The sequence below is a fragment of the Lepidothrix coronata genome, unplaced genomic scaffold (assembly GCF_001604755.1).
Source record: "Lepidothrix coronata isolate B3197 unplaced genomic scaffold, Lepidothrix_coronata-1.0 Scaffold0, whole genome shotgun sequence".
Taxonomy (NCBI): Eukaryota; Metazoa; Chordata; class Aves; order Passeriformes; family Pipridae; genus Lepidothrix; species Lepidothrix coronata.
The window spans coordinates 17,127,594-17,148,311 of NW_016690180.1; the positions used below are offsets into that span (position 1 = coordinate 17,127,594).

General features: G+C 36.6%; 1 protein-coding gene across 11 annotated transcripts in view; it reads left to right on the forward strand.

The window, feature by feature from the left end:
* Nucleotides 1-20,718, forward strand: part of KCNIP4 (potassium voltage-gated channel interacting protein 4) — a 413,215-nt gene that overhangs the window by 299,993 nt on the left and 92,504 nt on the right. For 2 of the 11 annotated variants that reach the window (XM_017838071.1, XM_017838371.1), the window contains exon 1: nucleotides 12,889-13,349. The exons of 8 other annotated variants lie outside the window; for them this stretch is intronic. In XM_017838071.1, the coding sequence (XP_017693560.1) occupies nucleotides 13,238-13,349 (112 nt within the window). In that variant the 5' untranslated portion in view covers nucleotides 12,889-13,237. Of the gene's footprint in view, nucleotides 1-12,888; nucleotides 13,350-20,718 lie in introns of those variants that run through there. One more of the 11 variants, XM_017838688.1, reaches the window with a different exon arrangement.

A 20,718-nucleotide genomic window follows, 5' to 3' on the forward strand; every position in this document is an offset into this window, starting at 1 on the left:
TCCATGCTTAGTATATACTTCCACATTTTGTTTCCAAATATTGCTTATTAACATCCTAGAGGAGTTTGGTCGAAGTACAGTAGTACATTTGGAAATGGAAAAGGTCTGCACAGGTTATATAGTTCATCCTTGTCTAAAAGGAGTAAATGTTTATGATTCATTATTAGTTTGTTTTTTTCTGTCTTGAGTCTAACAAACTTAGCAGCATGTTAACATTTTTTTTGTTGTTTTTCTTGCGCAAAACCAAAATCACAACCTTTCCCTAATTCATCATCCTAAAGATGACATTTTTAAACTTTAAACTGTGAAATTCTAGTACTAGATTACAGTGTCATGAATTAAGGACATAAGTAATTTTACCCACGTACAAAAGACTGGTTTTAAAAAGATAAGTCTTAAGTACACAAAAATCCTGTATCTCCTAAGAGAAATCACCAACTTTATGAGAGAACTATATGGAGTAGGGATTGATATGTGTCGGTATATGCAGTATTTGAGTTTTCTGAAGTATATCTCATGTTATATTTACATATATACATATATATACATATAGGAGCAATGTTTGTTTAAAGGTTGATTTTTCTACGTGTTAAAATTCAGACATTTGCACAGAAATGTTATTTAAATTGTACAGAATTACAACAGGATAAACAACAGAAAACCTCCAAATCTGAACCAAGAAAGTCTTCAGACAAAATCTCCCTTAAAAAAATGCACACAAACTTGAAAAGCTTTTCCTAGTATTAATTGTTCTCTTACTGCTGTTTTTTAGTCATTTTATATATCAGGTCATGATTCTGGATGAAAAATTATATTCAGCATTTATTTTACTGCTGGGCAGTTGAGAGCTCAGGGTACAAAATGAAAATAATAAGGTGAAAGCCAAACTCTCTCTCAAAGTGTGAGTCACTTTTTAACAAAAAAGAGTATATTGTATCAAATCACTGGGGTCAGTGGCCAATAATTGCTTCATAGGGTGATGTGCAGCTATGCCTGGGACCATTTGTCTCGTTTAAATCTTTATTCTTTGCAAAACCCATCTTGATGTTTTTCAAAACGCTGCAGATACCGCCAAAGCATTAGACATTTATCCCCCATAGTGTGTGGTATATTTGCTTTTTCTTCTTTTGCTTTAGGAAAACTGTATTGCAGAGATCATTGAACATATCATTAAGACTGTGGATAGGGATGCAGCTGGGGTCCGACATCTGGATCTGGTACTCTGAGGGTGTCCATGACCCTTTTCCTCTTCCCACAAGTGGGATAAAATTCCCCCTCCTGTCAAATATGGTCTGAGAACTTCTATTCACCCTTCCTGCTTGTCAGCACAAGGCATACTCTGAAATATACTGACTTAACCATCAGAAAGTTTGGAAAAGCAAAAGTGAGCTGAACACCACTCCTCCATGCCTAGAGTATGTTAATTTTGTTTTCACTGGAGATTAACAGTTGCAGAGAGGCTGAGGTTGTTGAGACTGTTCCTTTACTTTTGTGTCTTGCTTTTTTACAACTTTCCTTTTGCTGCTGTGTATTCCTGAAGAGTTTAAAACCACCTTAGTTTTCTGTCACCTAATCCGTTTATTACTAACCTCCTTCAGAGATAGCCTGTGTAAGTAGTACCTTGGAAAAAGAGAAAATATCTTGAATTATTTATTTTTTAAGAAAAAATCATAATAAATATGTTTTTTTAAACTTAATTATCCATAAAGAATGTCTTTCCAAACAATCTAGCGTATACTGGGGTTTTGGATGGGGAGAAATTACTGTATGTTTTCAAATTGTTTAACTATTTTAACATTTCTTCTCCACCTACAATAAAAAGCTTTATAGTTCTTAACTTAATACCACTGAGAAACTTCTTTGGGGACCAGTAATTCCCTCTCTCTGCTAAAAGAGAAACTCAGTTGAACAAATAAGGCAGCAAGTATTGCTTAACCTTTACTGCAGTTGCATTCCCTTTCCCCCCAAACAATTAAAAGGGAAGGAAAACAACCTTCTGGCAGTGAAGGAGCAAGACAGACACTGCATTGTATTAGTTTGTGATTCAGAGCAGATACCTTATGTATCTCTCTCGTAAATTAGACAGTGTAATTCACTAAGAAAAAAAGGTTTCTAGACTTGAATTCACCAAGAGAATTTACTGACTGGCTGAATATCCTATAATATAAACTTAACTTATTCCTTCATCCAGAATACAAATTGGAAAATCTAAGGAATATCTTTCTGAGGTACTAGTCCTATGAGCATATCCTGTATACTTATGTTAAGAAGTGTAAATCAGGATTAATCATAAAACATGTTGAACATACAAAGTTGGACTGAACTGTAGTTTTTTCCTATTGCATGTGAGCGTAGGGTCTGTGTATCTCTGATCCGAAGTAAGGAATGCTGTTGCTGCTTGGCTGCTGCTTCTTTTTGCATCTATCTGGTATGACAGCAAGTTTTGACTACTTCTTGCAATATCTCTGTGCTGGTTATGTCAGCTAAAACCTGCCCAGGGTTTATTTCTTGGCTTGCCTGGTCTTTCACCATTACAGTCTGGCTTTTATCCTCCTGAGCCTGCACAGCATTGCTAGTGCATTGCTGTGTCTTGAACTAGCATTGCTAGTCTCAGACTACAACCTTGACATCAGTACTCAAAAGTGAAAAGAGCACTGCTTGCAAAGTACCTTGTGGACAGTCTCCGCTTTTTGCTTGTTTGATTTTTTTGTCAAATTTCATTTTGTCTGACTTAACATTATCTGTGAAAGCTCACACAGTATCAGATAAGCACCAAAGCAAGTCCAGAAGGAACATGCTAGGGACAGAGCAACAAACTGCCAGATCTGTTCAAGCAGCCTTGGAACAGCCTAATTATCCTTGATGTGCTTCAGTGAAAGACAGCATGTGTGACTGTCCCTATTAGCAAAGAATAATCTCTAAGAATAAGTTTGAAAATACACATTACCCAAAACAAGCATCATTTGCAATGAGGGGTGAGGTCTGGGCACACTCTTGGGCTACCTCAACTGAAATACAAGCTTGTGAAAGGGAAAGGGATGCTGAAGTTTATTTGCTTTTGAAAAATAAAAAAGACAAAATGTTATTAAATATTTAATATTTTTATAAGAGGAGGTCGTTAATGAAATGCTAAGGCTATGGTTGGCTTGCCATTAGACAGTCTGGCTCATCTAATTGAACTCTACCTAAAAACTAGTTACTAATTTTTTTCCATGTAAGTGTTTTGCCTAATTAGAGTGAGTTCAGAAAAGAGCAGCATGATTGGAAAGCTAGGGAAATTGCTTCTGAGGAGATTAAAGAAATTAAAATTCATAGCCTGGTGCACAGATGATTATTGGGGGGAAATTATTCCTGAAGTATTAATGACAGTAAAAATATTCTTCATCTTAAAAATGGCTGAAAATGGCTTTTAAATGGCTTAAAAATCCATCCAATTCCAAATCATTTTGGTTTATCATGAGGAAGACATGCAGGCATCTCACTGTGGAATTTGGGTATGACCATATGCATGTCAAGAAGCATGTGAAAGTGAATTTCTCATGACCCACAAACCTGCTGTGCATAATGGAATATCTGCTCAGCTAAGCTATAAGCGTGGACCATATAGAGGGTGTGGTGAACCCTGCAAAGCTACTGGAGAAGAAAAGATTTGATCCCCGCAGCAGCATAACACACTCTAAAGTGGTGTCTAAAGTTTTGTTGAAGGTTCAAGATAGTGTACTTCTGGTTTTTTTTGCTTCCCTCATTTCAGCATCTACAAGAGTCTCATGATACTGTGCTTAGTTGGATGTTAGTGATTCCTCAGGGAAAATCTGTAACGTTCCTTTTACTTACTTAAGTGATAAGGCATTGTAAGCTCATTGCTTCTTTCAGGGTTTGGTTTTATCCTGATGCTGCTTTCCAGATTGCCAGAACAGCAAAATTGCTGTAGCAGAAAATTTTTCATTGCATTACATGGATCCTCAGATATCACTGTAAGTTTTTACACTGGATTAGGGCTGTAAGCCAAGAAAAAATTGTATTAGGAGCTGAGAAACATCAAGTTTTGCCAGTTCTTTCAACTCCTTCCCAATAAGTTTTTTTCCCTCTCTCTCTTTTGTGAAAAAAAATGGGAGTCTAACTCACAAAAGCTTTAAATTTCCTGAACTATTAATACTTTACCTAACTTATACTTTTAATGGTGGGATTATAAGTCATTAGAAGCCTCTGAGATTCCCAGAGTGAAATCTCTGAATGAAAAAAAAAAAAAAAAAAATGAAAAAAAAAAGCTCCTTTACCTTTCAGTATGGGGATTATATGCATTTATATCCCTGTATCCTTGTTCCTTTTCCTTTGTTGCTACTCATACCATTTATCAGAAGTGAACCTCTTCAGGCCCTACACCAAAGAAAAGTGTCCAGAAGCATGGAGAGATCTGGCCCTAAAAGGTTTATTCTCAAGTGTACTTGGAATTAGATTTAACCCTAAAATTATTGTCCATAAAAAGGAATCAAATTGTATAATATGAAAAACTAGATCAGGTGAAAAAGGTTCTGCTTAGGAAAGGAAGTTCTAAAATGTTATTGAAAGGGATGTAAATCACAGAATCACAAAATGGTTGAGGTGGGAGGGGTATCTGAAGGCTGTGGTCCCACAGCCCTGCTCAAGCAGGGCCACCTACAGCCTGATGCCCAGTACTGTGTCCAGATGGTTTTTTAATATCTCCAAGGATGTCTTTGGTCCTGATGCTGGGCACCACTGGAAAGACCCTGGCTTCATCCTCTTTGCAACCCCATCAGGTGTTGATCTACATTTGATGAGATTCCCTATGAGCCTTCTTTTTTCCAGGCTGATCAGTTCCATCTCTTTCAGCCTCTCTTCATAGGAGAGGTGCTTGGGTCCCTTAGGTATTTTTCAGGCCCTTCACTGGCTTTGTCCTATGTCTCCCTTATACTAGAAACTGGGCACAGTAATCCAGGTGTGGCATCATCTGGTAAATGCTTTTTTTCTTTTTCTTTTTTTTCAGTGATAAATAAAACAATAAACAATTACATGCTCGAGAAGTTGTTAATAAATGAGACAATAATATATGAGCGGGTGCTGTGGACTAATTCTGAATATTACATAATTCTCAGTGGTAACCGCATGTTGCAGATCTGTGGTCAAATCTGTGCGTATTTTTTATGTAGTATAAGTCTTATTATATACACCTAAGGGACAAAATCAGGATTACATCAGGTTTTTTTAATGTTTCTTGAATGTACTGCAGCTGTGTAATATGGGTTAATTTATTGTAACTCATCTTTATAGGACAGATACACTCATCTTTTAAGAAGTGCATCAAAAGTAGAAATATGTCAGCCACTTCAGGCTTCATTTATAATACTTTCCTGTTGCTATGGCAAAAATACAGTACTTCACCTTTTGAAAAGCCAAGGAGAGAAATAGAACATTTTTTGTATATGGGTTATTCTATATCAGAGAAACACAGGTGCTTCTGAAGAAAAGAGCTTGTATCATCACAGTAGTGATGGTCTTATGATTGTGGTTAATAATACTTTTTTTTTTCTTTAGTTGCTAACTATTCATTGAACCAAACACCAGTTTTGAAACAGGTGTTGTGCAGGATAAGTTGAGGATTTTAAATTGATAGATGTTTGCTTTGGAGGCTTGGATGATGACTATTCCCGTTGGTTACTAGAATATTAGCTTTTATTACTAGCATACATAATTAGTTTTCTCATCTGTCACCACAGAAAACACCTTTCCCTTTCTTTAGGAACTCATCTGAGGTCATCTAACTGCACAGTCCATAAAGACATGGCTTCCTAGATGTATGGGCAAGCATAAGTGGATATACTCATAATTTGATTAACAGAAAATGACTGAATATAGAACTGTGAATGCTGCTACTCTGTTCCATCGTTTCTACCAGCTAGAACTGTAGGCCTCCCAGTAGTTCCCTGTTTGCATAAATAAAGTGGTTGATAATGGCATCCTCTTGCTTCAGTGTATAATTACAAAAATAGTAGTGAAAGAAGAAAATCAGCAGGTCAGACATTGCTATTAGCATTTTAGTTCCAAAAGACTGAAGAAGACGAGGGTTGCATAGGCAAAAAACTGTGTTTTGTTATAAGCAGGAAAAGCACATCTTAGTGCTTAGGAAGGTAGGTCTTTACAGCTAATTAAGTAGTTAGGTGTGACAGGACCATCGTAGTTCCATTATGCTGTACTTCTCCTGTGTAGACATACATTTGTGCTTACAAATTTGGTAGTGACAATTCCTGCTGCAGCAAGTATGATTTAATGTAAAAAGAAAAACAAGTCTGTAGGCTGAAGACACAGTCACATAATTTAGAGATAATTTCATTTGTCAAACAAGCTAGTGGGCTTTGCAGTAAAACAAACCAGAATTTGATTACTGTCTATTACTAAATGTAATTTAGCCTTGTTTAGGAAACATATAGCTGCTCTGTAATGCTTTGCTAAAGCTTAATAAATTAAAATGCTACTGTTACTCCCATGGACATGCCATTTAATTTACAAACCACTTGCACACTAGCTATTTTAAGCATATTTTTATAACATGCTATATAAATTAGTTTTTTAGACAAATGAAACCACCTATAGCTGTTGTGTTGCAGGGGGAAGTTGATAATGGTTTTCTTGTGGGATTCTTTTCAACTCTTGTTTTCAGATCAGTAGTGGCATCAGTCCTTTGATTTAGATCAAAGCAAGAACAAAAGCTTCTTAGGAGCAAGTGAGAGTCAGAAGGTGAAAATGAAGAGAGGGAAAAAGTAATGAAATCCCACACTATAGCCTAAACCAGACTACTAAAATGCGTAAATCAACTTTATATAGCTTTAGCTGTGATATTATTTTACTGTAATTTACTTATGAGCTCAAACCTTCAGAAGCTTAGGTAGTGTATTTTCTCCCTTGATTACAAACCAGTGAATCTTATCTTGCCTGTACAGGTGCTGAATTTTTTATTTCTCAACCTACATTTTCTTCTAGTCATTAAAGATCTAGGGCACTTAGTGTAAATATTAAAGATGATATATGAAGCCTGAGAAATTTAATCTTGGGTAATTACACTCTACCTTGCTCTTCTAGCTACCAAGAGTTTCCCTGCAATTTTGGTTGAATAAGTAATCTGCTACTGCAATATTTTGCTCTTCAATAGCTGCAGTGCTGACAAGATGAACACTATGATTCCACACATTAGCCTCATTTTTCTAATTATTTTATGAAAGTTACATGATGTTCTGTGATTAGCTGTAGCAGCCTACACAAGAGGTGTTGCATTCAAAATATATGAATTCTTTTGCCTTGACAGTAATTCTTGAAAGCATATGTGTCAATTAATTGCTTCTCCTGGTTCTTGAAATGCTTTCCCATGGACATAGTTTTCTTCTGCAGATCAAAGATATGAACTTTTCTTTGTAGAAAACTGTATATTATTGCCTGTAAGCAGATTTCTTACTGGCTTACTAATAGGAGATTAAGTTCATTATCTACCAGATAACTTTCCTAATAAGCTCAGATCTGGCACAAACAAGAAGCTGAAGATAAGCAGTTTGTCTGACCTGTACATAGGTGCCCTTTCTGTGTTTATTTGACAGTTTCATTCTCTTCTGGCTGACTGACATGTCCCTCTGGAAGAAGAGAGTACGGAAAGAAGGGCAGCTAATTAATACTTCCAAATTTTGTTTCTATTTCTAACTCATCTGCAGTTTCCCTTTTCAGATACATTGGGGGAAAATATCAAATAGAATCTAATGAACTATTACTGCTAGCCAATTAAGACACACATACACATACATACACGCACACACACTCATGCATAAATTAGTTGCAATGCTGTGCATATTTCATCACCTAGGAAAGCAGTATAATTCAAGCCAATTAATACATAATCCTTGCCTTGAAAACTGTTCCATTTTGATCAACCCCACTGTACATTAGACGACAGCAAATCCAGAATGTCTGCACAGAAATGAAAATCATTATAAGTATAAAGAGAAAAGCTAGAGAAGACTGATACTGTTTACAAGCAGATGTTAAAATATAGTGAAAAGACATAAACCACTTCAATGTGTTTGGGACCAGGTAGGCTCTCTGTAAGAGTCAGAAGAAATTGAAAAGATTAGGAGTTTATAAATGACAATAAAATCTTCTTGTAAGCATTAAAATAAAAGTAAATAAAAATTATGAGGACTAAAGCAATTAAAAGAAAATATACATAATTTTATTGTGCTAATTACAATGGTAGTCAAAAACTAAGAGTTGACTGTGATTAAACTAATTTAGCAATATATATAAAAAGTATGATATCAGATAATTTTGAAAGAACTAGGTAATCATATAAAATTATAGGGAAATTTTATACTCTAATACACTAAACATTGAATTATTATTTAGGTATTTTTAGGATTTCAAAATGTTTTATTCCTTAATTGTTCAGTTCTTAGCATCTTGTGTGTTACGCATTTGCTACTTCTTTTGATGTATTAAATTAGGTGGAATGTTATTTGTTTTCAAATGGCAGATCTTCTCTGCTCTTAGTCAACTTTGAAATTATTAAAATTTAATTTCCCATATCTAAGCTTTATATTTCTGAGTATTTTTTTCTTCTTTCAAGAAGTAAGGGAAAATTGGTGGTATTCTACAAGCATTCAGCAATCAGTTCCAATATTTACATAGTACCTAATACACTGTCATATTTAAGGTGTCTTTTTTATATTATTTGCATTCCACACATAAATTATTCTATTTACAATGCTTAGGGCAACCAGTAATTGCTTGGGATTGTTTATGGAAGAATGTTAGGGCTCCAGAATGGGATTCTTCTTCTAATTTAGGCATATCTACTTTATCTGGTTCAGAACTGACTTAGCATCTGTGCTTCCAGGGAAGATATATGTCCTACAGCACTTCAGCAGAGGTTCCTCTTGTCTATTTACTTTGGAGAGAAAACCTTGTACTTGTTTTTATATAGAAATCCTGGGTTCCAGCCAAAGCTCTCTGCACAACCAGACCGATGTTCTTCTGCACCGGCTCATCTTTTGGCACATGGGGAACAGCCTGCTCCTGTAAGACTGCCTCCTTAGAGCACACTCAGCTTTCCTGGACTCTTTTGCTCTTCAGGACTGCCTCCCAAGGGTCTCTCTCAACCAGTCCCCTAAACAAGCCAGTGTCTGCCCTCCAGAAGTCCAAGCTAGCCATTCTGCTGACCCCCTCCTAAATTCTCTGAGAACTGAAAACTCCCATTTTGTGATGGCTGTGCCCAAGACGGCATCCAAGCACCATATTACCCACCAGTTCACACACAACAGGTCCGGTGAGACATATCCCCTCATTGACTCCCTCACCAGCTATGTCAGGAAACTGTCTTCCACACACTAGAAACCTACCAGACTGTCTACTCTGTGCTGTGTTGTATTTCCAGAAGACATTTGGTAAATTAAAGTCCCCCATTAGAACAAGGACTAGTAATCATGAGACTTCTCTCAGCTGTCTATAGGATATTTTGTCTGCTTCTTCATCCTAGTCATATGGTTTATAACAGATTCCCTTCTCAGCCTTCTCCCTGATTCTTACCCATAGACACTCAACCCTATTGTCACCGTCATTAAGCTCTAAACAATCTAACATACAGGGCTACCCTGCTGGCTCTCCTTTCTTGTCTGCTTCAGATCTTTGTGGAGAGGAATTCAAGGCCAGTGGAATTTTATGTTTAGATAGGAAAGCTTCCTAGCACTTTCCAGTACTTCTTTTTTCCCCCATCCAACCTACTGAAGAATCACAAGGAAGTTTGTGCCAACTTAAATATATTACTCAATCACCACCAGAATGCATTGCAAAGTCAAAAATGAAATCTGGAATTAGGGAGCAATGCTTGGATATTACAAGCTGTCACCCCCTGGTTTCAGTGTTTTATGTAAAAGACAGTTTTTCCTTTTCTATCCTTTTGATGAAAAATTCCTTTTCTTTTGTAGAATCATAGAATTGACCATGTTGGAAAAGACCTTTGAAATCATCAAGTCCAATCCTTGATCCAACACCGCCATGGTTACTAGACCATGGCACTAAGTGCCACATCCAGTCTCATCTTAAAAACCTCCAGGGACAGTGAATCCACCACCTCTCTGGGCAGCCCATTCCAATGCCTGATTACTCTCTCTGTAAAAATTTTTTTCCTGATATTCAAGCTAAACCTGCCCTGACACAGCTTAAGACTGTGCCCTCTTGTCCTTTGAACAGCTTTTAAAATTTGTGTCAATAGGGGCACACCACATGGGTGTATCAGATGAGTATTTATTTTTAAATAATTGAACAAAATATGAAGTGTGAGAGAGAAATTACAACTTCCTATTAATTTAAGAAGGGATCAGAACACAAAGAGGTGCCCTATATGTAACAGAATTTTGTTGTCTCCTTGTTCGAGATTGATTTAATTTTCAAATGTTTTGAGGGGTAGAATTTTTTTAATTGAACCACTTCCAGAAGAACTCACCTCTAGAGGTAGCATTGTTTTATTCTGTTGCATGGTGTATTGCAGGAAAGATTTCACATATAATTTCTTTTTCCTTTCCACTTTCTTATCCTTACTGCTTTAATTTCTAGAGCTAAGGCTTGGAGATTGACAAAGTATGGTTCCCCTAACTTGGAGAACTATCATGAGAAACAATAGGAAAAGTCTACTTCTTTTTTAAGGTGGTAATCTTTGAAGTCAGTAATGTTACATTAATTGAAATGGATGCTATTTTTTAACTAAAAAATTCTTCCATAACTCATTGTGGTGTCCAGGTACACTTGGCCCTTAAAACTCATCAAGTTCATAATCTCTGTCTCTTTTATTTTTTTTAAGAGATCCAGGTCTTCTTGTGTGAAAGCAGAAAACAAAACCCTGACTGTGGCTGGGACCACTTCTTGCTGAGTGGCTTTCTGTGACTGGGTTGGCACATTCAGAGGTGGAGTAGAAGGGCCTCTGCTCCAAAAGTAGGCAACTCAAAAATGCAAGGTAGCCTGAATGTGCTGCATTAAGGGAAAATGTAGACTGATAGATTTCTCCATTTTAATAGTTTCCCTGATACCATTTTTTAACAATAAGTAGGGCCTCTTTCATCTTTATAGCATGATTTTTTGTGTTATATTAGGATTATTGTTTCTGTAATGCCTGTAAAACAGTATGGGTCAAAGGTCCCATCCTGGGATCATGTTAAGCCTGGAAGTATTGTAAACTTCCATCATTTGATAAAAAGAACACAAAGTTGAGAAAAAATAAAAAGTGAATTGGAATAAACTCAAGGAAAAAAAATAGAAGTCAGACATGAGAGTGAGTTAAGATGAACATGTAAGAGCCTTAAAAGGAGAATGGAACGGCTAGAAACTGTAAAGAGGAAATGAAAAGTTACTTTTAAAATGAATAGAACTTAACAGGAAAATTTATTGGATAGTTAATGTAGAATATGTGGCGAAGGTAATGACATATTTGGAAAGTGCAAATTTGGGATAGTGTATTTGGTGTGATTTTTTACTGTGCTTTCCTCTTGAACATTGTTTTAGCTTTACAGATTAATAGGAAATGAACTGACATTCGGATTGAGAGTGTAAGTAAATAATACAAAACTCATGACGTTCTAGTACTAAATACCCAGAAGAGTAAAATCAAAGAATGTTCTTTCTTATATATTGGCCAGATATAACCTAAAATAACTGAAATACACATGTGATTTTTTGAATGAATAAAAATATGGAGATTCTGTATTCCTGCCTGTATGGAAAAATCTGTGGGTCTAGTTATTTACTGTAATTCAGTGCAGACAGCCTTCAAAGAAAAACAAAAGAAGCTTATAGTAAATTGTAGATTACATTTTTCTTTCTCTACCTGGTAGGCCATAAATAATAGATTGTCAGTGTTACAATTTGGTTTATGATAATTTGAAATTCTAATGACTTTCTGAACAAAATTAAAAGTATCTGAGCTTCTCAACAGTTAGTAAATTTTTTTTTTTCTAATGCAAGGGATTTAGCAACCTGAGTGGTTGATACCAGACATCATTTATGAGATTCTTTTTAGAGTTATAACATATGTCTTTAGAAATAAGGGTGCCTAAAATTACTTTCTTTCTGAGACTTCCCTTCACTTTATTCTATTGCCTTGTGTACCAAGTGGACAGGTTTTATTAGGATTTATTTAAATTATTAGAATCGTAAACAAGAACAAGCATAAATATTCTTCAAAGCCTATTCTTCACACTGGGTATCACCTTGGTAATCACATTAATAAACACAGGACAATTAGTTTTATACAGACTGTCCAATAAATCAACTGGGATTCTTTTTCCCCTGATGCATAGCCTGGGCAAGATCTTCTCAGGAGCTGTGCAAAATGCCTAATACCCATTCATGTGTATCAGAGTTTGGGGTTCAGCACTTCTAAGTTCACATCCTGAGGCACAAAAGCACTCCTTTGTTTCTCAATCAATAAAGAATACATTCTTCCTGGTTACGGATCAGGGGTTTGAGCAGTGCATGTCTCCCTGACAGCACTATATTTTGCTAGCTGGAGGCACTGATGATGCTGATGTGTATTTCTTTAATTTCTATTCTCACTTTCAGTGAGAATAGAATCTAATTAAATTCTGGTGATGCTTAAGAAGAGGAAGGGACAGTGTTTCTCTGAACATTATTCTATCTAACACAGAGAGTAGTAGTTTTCTGATATGCAGCATTTAGCACACGTGAAAACAGATGTGTGTCTTTAGCAAGCTGTCATTTCTCAAACTTAACAAAAACTGTGCCAAGAGAAGCTGGGGAGAATCGCAAAGCCTGGGTCTGGAAGCAGTGGAGTGCAGTGCTGATAGCACTGTGCTCCCTAGTGCAAGTTTCCAGAGCGCGTTTCTTCTTGGCACTGACACAGCCAAGTCTCCTGCTCCGACACAGATGTTCCTCCAGCAGCTCTAAGTAACGCTGCTTGACGGATACAATGTCATACCCAGGGGTTCGTGGTCCACCTCAGCTTTCTAAGAGGACTCGCTACTGATGAAATCAAAAGCTTAGAGAAGCATGAGATGCAGGGCTTTATCTAATATTTTGTCTCAGCTACAGTGGCTGGTGAATCGCCACAGCTCAGTATAGTGCTGCTTTACACCCCTGCAACTTTCTTCAAAGCAAACTCTTGGTAAAATCTTCCAATTTCCCTCTGATTGCAAACCGGTGTGAGGACTGGAATGATTTGCCTGTTGGAAGAATGTTGACTCTCGAGTGGGAGTCGGAGGGACTGCAAACAGTGGGTATTGTTGTGATTATATTTGCATCTCTGAAGCTGCTTCATTTGCTGGGACTGATTGATTTTTCAGAAGGTAAAGTGGTCACTCACAGTTTGTGCTGTTTGTAGGTGTGGTGTCTGATATGCTAAAATAGACTTAGAGCATCAGCTATAAAAGAAAGCTGTGAAATGAAAAAAGTGAAAATAACAGACTAAAAATCCTAGTTTGTTTCTGCTGGTTTTATTTTGTTATTGAAAACAGAAGTAGATGCTCGCATAAGATTTATATTTTACAATGAATTTACAATTGTCTGTGAGTGGATGTTTATTAGAAAAATTGAAAATAGTGAACATAACACCTGTCAGTTGCCTTTGAAAGCTGCTCTCTGATACTGAACTTGGTAGTTCAGTTCATATTTACAGAACGCTTTGCTCTTCTGATTTATGATGCAATTAGAGTTTTGTTCTCAATCAGTATCTGTGTTTTAAAAATCTGTTTCATGCAATACGCTATTCCTACAGAATGAGCTTTAGGATCAAGCCTGCTCTAAACCTTTCAAAAAAAGGCATATATGCCAACACCAAATGTGGGTATTTAAAATATATATAATGCATATATGTTTTAAAAATTCTCATTTGTTTGCTCAGAATTTTCTGTTCTCTACCATATGGGTCATATCATTTCATCTACTTGCAAAGAGAGCTTCACATTAATTTATTAGGATTTTTTGTCTATACAAAGTGAGGGGGTTTTCACATTTTGTAGAAATAAGCCCTTTCAATTAATCGTTGCTGAGATGTTTTGTTGTCGACTTTTCAACTTTTTCACAAAATGCCTAGTGTGGACTGCTAAAGTAAACAAAAACTATTCACTCACTGAAGCCCTTTCTCAAAAAATACTTGCTTTTGTCAGTATGTTTGCTCATGTGAGTCCAAACTAATCCTTTTTGCTGTGTAACTGCTTTCAGTCATAATCACACAGCCAAGGAGACCACTCCAGTTTTCTGAAACATTAACTTTTCATCATGCAATAGGATCTTTGATGGATGTAGATTCACATTATCTCCTCATAAAATTGTTCAGAGAGCTGAAAGAATTTGAAATCTTTAAGACAGCACTTATATAGTTACTGAACTATTGAAATATGTCATCCTTCAAAGTGTATGTGGTAAGAATCTATAATATTTGCTTTGTTACTATATAATGCATTGGTTATGGAATTACTTTTTCAGTTCTAAACAAGGGTTAATTTACCCCTCAGTATTGCTCACCTTTGGGTTTTTTAATGCTCTGAATGTATAGCATTTGTGACATCTAAAAAAATTGTCACAGTTATGGGTTTGCTTCAAATTTATTACATATAATAACAGATAGAAAAAATATTAAATGCAATTTTTTTTTAGCATATGTAGAGTTAGATCCCTTTCTTGATTTCTCATAGAATGGTATTGTCATTAAGTTTGTGGGAAATGGTTTCATGTGATGTCAACTATATTAAATTGCCCTTTTACAAAAAAATCCCCCTGGTACAAATTAATCTGATTTTAATATGAATAGTATGTTCAAGATGATATATCAATTGAAGTATAACACCCAACAGTGTCATGGCAGGTCCTCACATGATAATATAATAATTTCACTCAATAGTACCTAGATGTAAAAAGATTAAACATTATCAGGTACAGTTGATATATTTGTAACTGCAGTGTGAATAACTCCAGTGACTCAGGGGATTTCCAGTTTCCCTGAAGCTGATCTGTGCTATTCAACTCTTCTGTGTTGGGGTACTGCCATTACCATTAAACAAGAATTCTGCCCAAATGATTAAGGAATATTTTACAGGGTGTTCTAAGTCAACAATTTAATAGTTTGTTGTTCACCTACTGAATGCAAGAAAAGCTCTTCTGTTTGTATCCAAGGAGGACCACATTTGAACTGTCAGTGTTGATCCAGAAACCAAAATGAGTAATGAGTCTTCCCTGTCTACCGCATGGAGGCACATCATGGGCCATATGCTGAAACAAGTATATTCCCATAGTCAGGGACTTATATTGTGAATATCACTGAAAGAAAGGGCAGCATGCCTGATGTTTGCCAATGAAGCACAGGGAAAACAGCTAAAGGAAAAATCCTTAATTGCTAACTTGTTATAACTCCACTGATTTTAGTGAGGTCGTAATGATGCATTACTGTGGTATGATGGACAACCACCTGCCTTTACATTACATAGCAAGGAAGTTATGATGAAGAAGAGCTTGACTTGCCCCCATGATTCCATGAGAAAACAGGAGAATCCAGTCAATCTGCTTAGTTTTATTACAGTGTTCAGCAATTGCCAGGACAGAGAGGAACCTGATCTTATCCTGTGTCCCTGACTAGGGACTGTGTTATTCTGCTTCATCCATTCTCCACTTTCCAATAAGCAGGACAAGAGACCAGAATGAAAAGAAAGCTGGCTTCACGGGAGCCAGCAAGCTGTTTCAGTTATAAGGACAGAATTGAATCAATACAACTTTTACTAGAAGAGAATGAAACTCTCCTTTGCCTCTCCTTCCATTACTTTGAAAGTGGTTTGATACTAATCGATATCTTCCCTCCAGCTTCCTTGCCTGAAACTTTTGCCACTGGGCAGCTTTGCTCCAAAGCTTTTGTTTTATTCCTCAGGTGGAAGGGGAGGAGAGGAAGGAGATCAAACTGAAGCAATGGATCAGAGCAGTAAAGCAACAGCACCAGGCCTAGAGGAAATTCATTCACCAGAATCTTGGAGGGGAGAGATAGCAAAATGAAGGATTTACTTTGCATTTGTGTGTCCAGAATAGCTGCCAAGTGGTAACTGTGCAGAGAGATTATATAAACATGTGTGTGCAACTGTGTAAACATTAGGGGACTGCATAAATCGGAGTCTTTGAAAGGACAAACTTTATGTCTCTTCCTACATCATGCATTGATTATATTTTGAAGTGTAACACCTCATGCAGAAATGTTTTTCTTTTGCTTGTGAATAGAATGCATCCAATGTTGCAATCTATTTGAGACCCTCTTATTCCTCCCCTTTTCCTCAAACTAATCTCTAACAGTTTTCCAGAGCTATCTAACTTTCCAGAGTTATCTTCCAAATATTATCTTTTTATCTTATTCAGATAAAAACATCATTTCTGGCATATGAATGTCCCATGAACTCCATATCTTTTGGCTAGTAGGACACACTGGTCTCTATATGTCTTTCAGCTCAATAGCCTATCAAGGCTAGGTAGGAATATTTGATCCTTAGTTTCTTTTACTATGATGGAAAGAAAAGACTAGTTAACTTGCAGTTATCAATAAACATATTTGGTTGCAAAGTCATTTTTTTGTGAGTAAATAGAGCATTTTTTTGCTTCAGTTAGAATTTGGAAATTGGAAAAGGGCTAAATAAAGATAGTTTTAAATAGAGGTATTTTTCTGTCTTGGCATATATCTTCTCTGTACAAGCACAGAAAGATCCTTTTTTTTAATTTTTTATTTCTGATCTAATCTGGATGGACAGGAGTCACCTCCAGTCTAGAAGTTCTGTTAGTGCACTTATCTATTCTGTCACACTAACTGCTAAAATGTGGCCTCTTTCGTAGTTCTGATACTTAAAAGCACAGAGCAGATGTTAGGTCTGTCTGCAACCATCTGTGTTAACATGCTCTTAGTTACCCTTATGGCTTTAGCAAAACCAGTAAGGTTTAAAATATTGTCTTGAGTGCAGTATGACTGTCACCCTTAGAAAATCAATGATATGGGCAAAGTAACGCTGAGAAATTCTCAATTGCATCATATATTCTAAGAAAAAAAACACCAAGAGGCATGGGAATTTTCTTCTTGTCTACATGTGGCTGATGAGAATAATCTTAATTTGAATGTCCTTCCCTGTCTACTGGAAGCTGTGCTACAAGTCCAACAGACTCACCTATGCTGCTCCCTCTCCTGTATGACTTCTCTCAGCCAAACGGGATGCAATGTAGCATAATTCCACAACAAAGAGAAAGATGAAGAATGCACCACACAGAAATACTGGTCCCCTTGCCTTTTCTCAGCAGCTGCTTGTCCAGCTTACTGATCTCAGTAAGCTATTCAGTTTTCACGTGGTGAAATGTCCATTTCCTGCCTGTCCTTTTTTTTTTTCCTCCAGACACTTGTAGAATCAAGGGAACTACTTTATTCCTCAAAAGATTCTGTTTGTGGATGCTGATATCCCAGTGCCAATTCATGGCATCAAGGTATATAGTATTATTAGTTTTCCTGTGATCATCAGTGAACCTTTCACACCAGAAATGATAACATATAGCTCCTTTGGCATCTAATATATTAGCACCTGTGCACTTAGACTGTTTGTTTGCTGCATATGACTAGATAAAAGGTGTTAAGGTTCTTTCCAGAAGCATAATTCTTCCCCTCAGAGATGAACAAACTGGATTACCATTTTTCTTTTGGTTTGTTTTGTCAACCCTCTTTGTAAATCTTGACAGAGATTCTGAATTCAGGGTCTCTAAAGGAAAGTCAGTCTATAGAGGTGTCTATATATTGCACAGCAGAGAATAGTTACTTCAGGCCAAATGCAAAACTACATTAAGTTGCTGCTTTAAATTCAACCTTGATCCAAACTGATGTAAAAGTTGAGGTGTGAATTTCAGTATGCTCATTTATAAGGTCATGTGTTCTTGGACATATATATATATTTTTGTATGCTTCTGTTAGATGCAAGACAGGCCGAAACTTACTGAAACTTCTAACCATCTCTTTATTCTCCACCTACCCTCAAAAAGTAGAGTCTTCCAGGCTTGGGAGCATGATTATGTTTGGGAAACACTGTCTTGACTAACCTTAAGATAACTAAATTGAAACTGAAAATTTTATTTTGTTTTGCTTTCCTTTTAATTTAGTGGTTTTTCTGCCTAATGATACAGTCTAATGACACAATGCACAAATGGCAAACAAGTGTAAAGTAATGTGCTTGGTAAAGAAGAGCAAATGTCATTCTTTCATGTCAAAATCAGGTAAATCGTGGTTTTACCCTAATAGGAATAAAATGGGACAATTTAATTAAGAGTTTTGAGGAAGGGCTTAATGGTTGATGAAGATCTTTTCATCAACTGCTTTCCATGGACTTCTCCAAGGCATTGTAACATCCAGATCAACTGAATCACGGAGGAATAGGTCATTTTATATCCATACCAGTCTGGAATCCAATTCAGAATTTAGATACTGGTTGTGTGAAAAATGGTGAGGACTATTTAAGGGATGTTACAAATATTACGAGAAAGACTTCTGTAAGGATAACTTATGTGCTATCTCTTCACGTGGGAGTTCACAAATGATAAGGCATTATGAATTTTCTGGACTGCTTAGACAAAACATTTCTTTTTAGTATGAAGTCACCCGCTTGTATTGGGTCTGGCTGAGCTGGAGTTCATTTCCCCACAGTAGCCCTCACAGTGCTGTGCTTTGCATTGGTAGCTAGAAGGGTGTTGATAACACACCGTTGTTTTGGCTGCTGCTGACAACAGCATCAGCGCTGTAACATTCCTTCCTCAATCGAAGGCAGGATTCTGAGAAAGGACACAAGTAGGCCCAGCTGACTCAAACTAACCAAAGGGATATTCCATACCATGTTATGTCAGCTCAGATATAAAAGCTGAGGCAAGGAGCAGGAAGGGGAGCATTCATTGTCTAATGGTTGCCTGCTGAGGAACTGTCACGCATGCTGAAGCCTTGCTCCTTGGAAGTGGCCGACCATGGCTGCTCATTGAAAGTAGAGAATAAACCCTGCTATCTTTCGCTTTGCTTTTGCACTCGCAAGCTTCTGCTTTACTTTTACTTTAGTAAACTGCCTTATCCGTACCCATGGATTGTTTTCATCTTACTCTCTCCCCTGTCCGGCTGGGAAGGGGAGTGATAGAGCGGCTGGGTGGGCACTTGCATACAGCCAAGGTCAACCCACCACACCACTGTACTAAAATTTTACTCTCTGGCTCAGGATCCTCCACTATATTTACATTCTAACTTGGGAAGGGCTCCTTTTGGCCACACTGCTCTGTGGGAAACCTTCCCCACAATAATTGGATTCTCCACTTCATATTCTTTATTTCTTCTCAAGAAAATGTTCTTAGTGATAGTCATTTTAGGCTGAGGGATTGACTATTTTCAAGCAAGTAGGGAAGTTTCTCCTTGCAAGGAGAAGGGAAGTTTATCCTTCTTTGCAAGGATAGAGTTACTTTTGAGCATCATTTGAAGTTTCTTAAGAGATGCTGAGTATTCATCTGAAGCAGATCATTCATTGAGAGATGTCCTGGCCATTGCTGGCCAAAATGACATATGTTTTGAAAGGAAAGGAGGTATTTTTTTCCAGAATATAAATACAAACACCAAAAATAAAGATGGGTGACATATATTTGATACCTGCAGCAAAGTCTGCATCTAACCAGTTTGCATCCCAGAGCATGGATACCAGGAACTTCCTACAGAATGTCCTGCTCTTCTCCATGCATTCTGCCACTGTTTCCTGCTCAGGCTGCTTTTAAAATGTAGCTCTGGATAAAATAATCCATTTTAAGATGACAGAAATCTGGTATGACAAAATGTGTTTCTGAAAAATAGCTACACTTGGTCAGCTGAGTATAGGTGAGGAGAGAAAAGCATTGCCTAATCACTAATGTACTTTAGGGATGAGAATCTAGGCTTTACTGTTGGAATATGACATTTGCAAAGACATGAATAATCATTGCCTAAAATGACATTATAGAACAAGATTAAATATACAAAATGATGGAATGACTGAAAAATGATGGAATGAAAAAAAATTCATATTAGTGTACTGATGTAGAAATAACACAGCCACCTTTGTTCTCTCTCTTGACTTTTAAATTATTTGTACCATGTTGGACACACTTTTTGACCAGAATTCTTTGGCCTTTGATATTAATGAGATATGGGAGATACTCAGTGAATTTTGTTAGGATTTATGTATCTGATTACATGCAGACCTATTTGAAACATGAAGATTTACAAAGCAGTTAAACCTGTTCCATGTAATGCAAAAATAGTAACATAATTTGGAGAGATTGAGTGCATCTGTGTATGCATGTGTGTACATTTGGTGAAGAAAGAGGAATAATATAAAATGAAGACTTTGTGTATCAAATAAATAACTTTTAATGGTTATGGTATCCCGAGAAGGCAACTATATAATGAAAAGTTGACGTAGATACAAGTAGGTCTCTTTTGATGTTAAAAAAAATAAAAAGTCATAACTAATCAAGTCATTATTTGTCTGTAAATTATGCTACTGCTGAATAATCTGTATTTTCATGTTAAAATGGTAGTCTGTTGTGCAGATTGATTATTTTATATTTGCCTGTAAGTAGATCAATGGATTCCATTTGTGCATTTGACTGATTTTTGTATATCTATATAGATGAACAAACCTTGACTATTTCTGA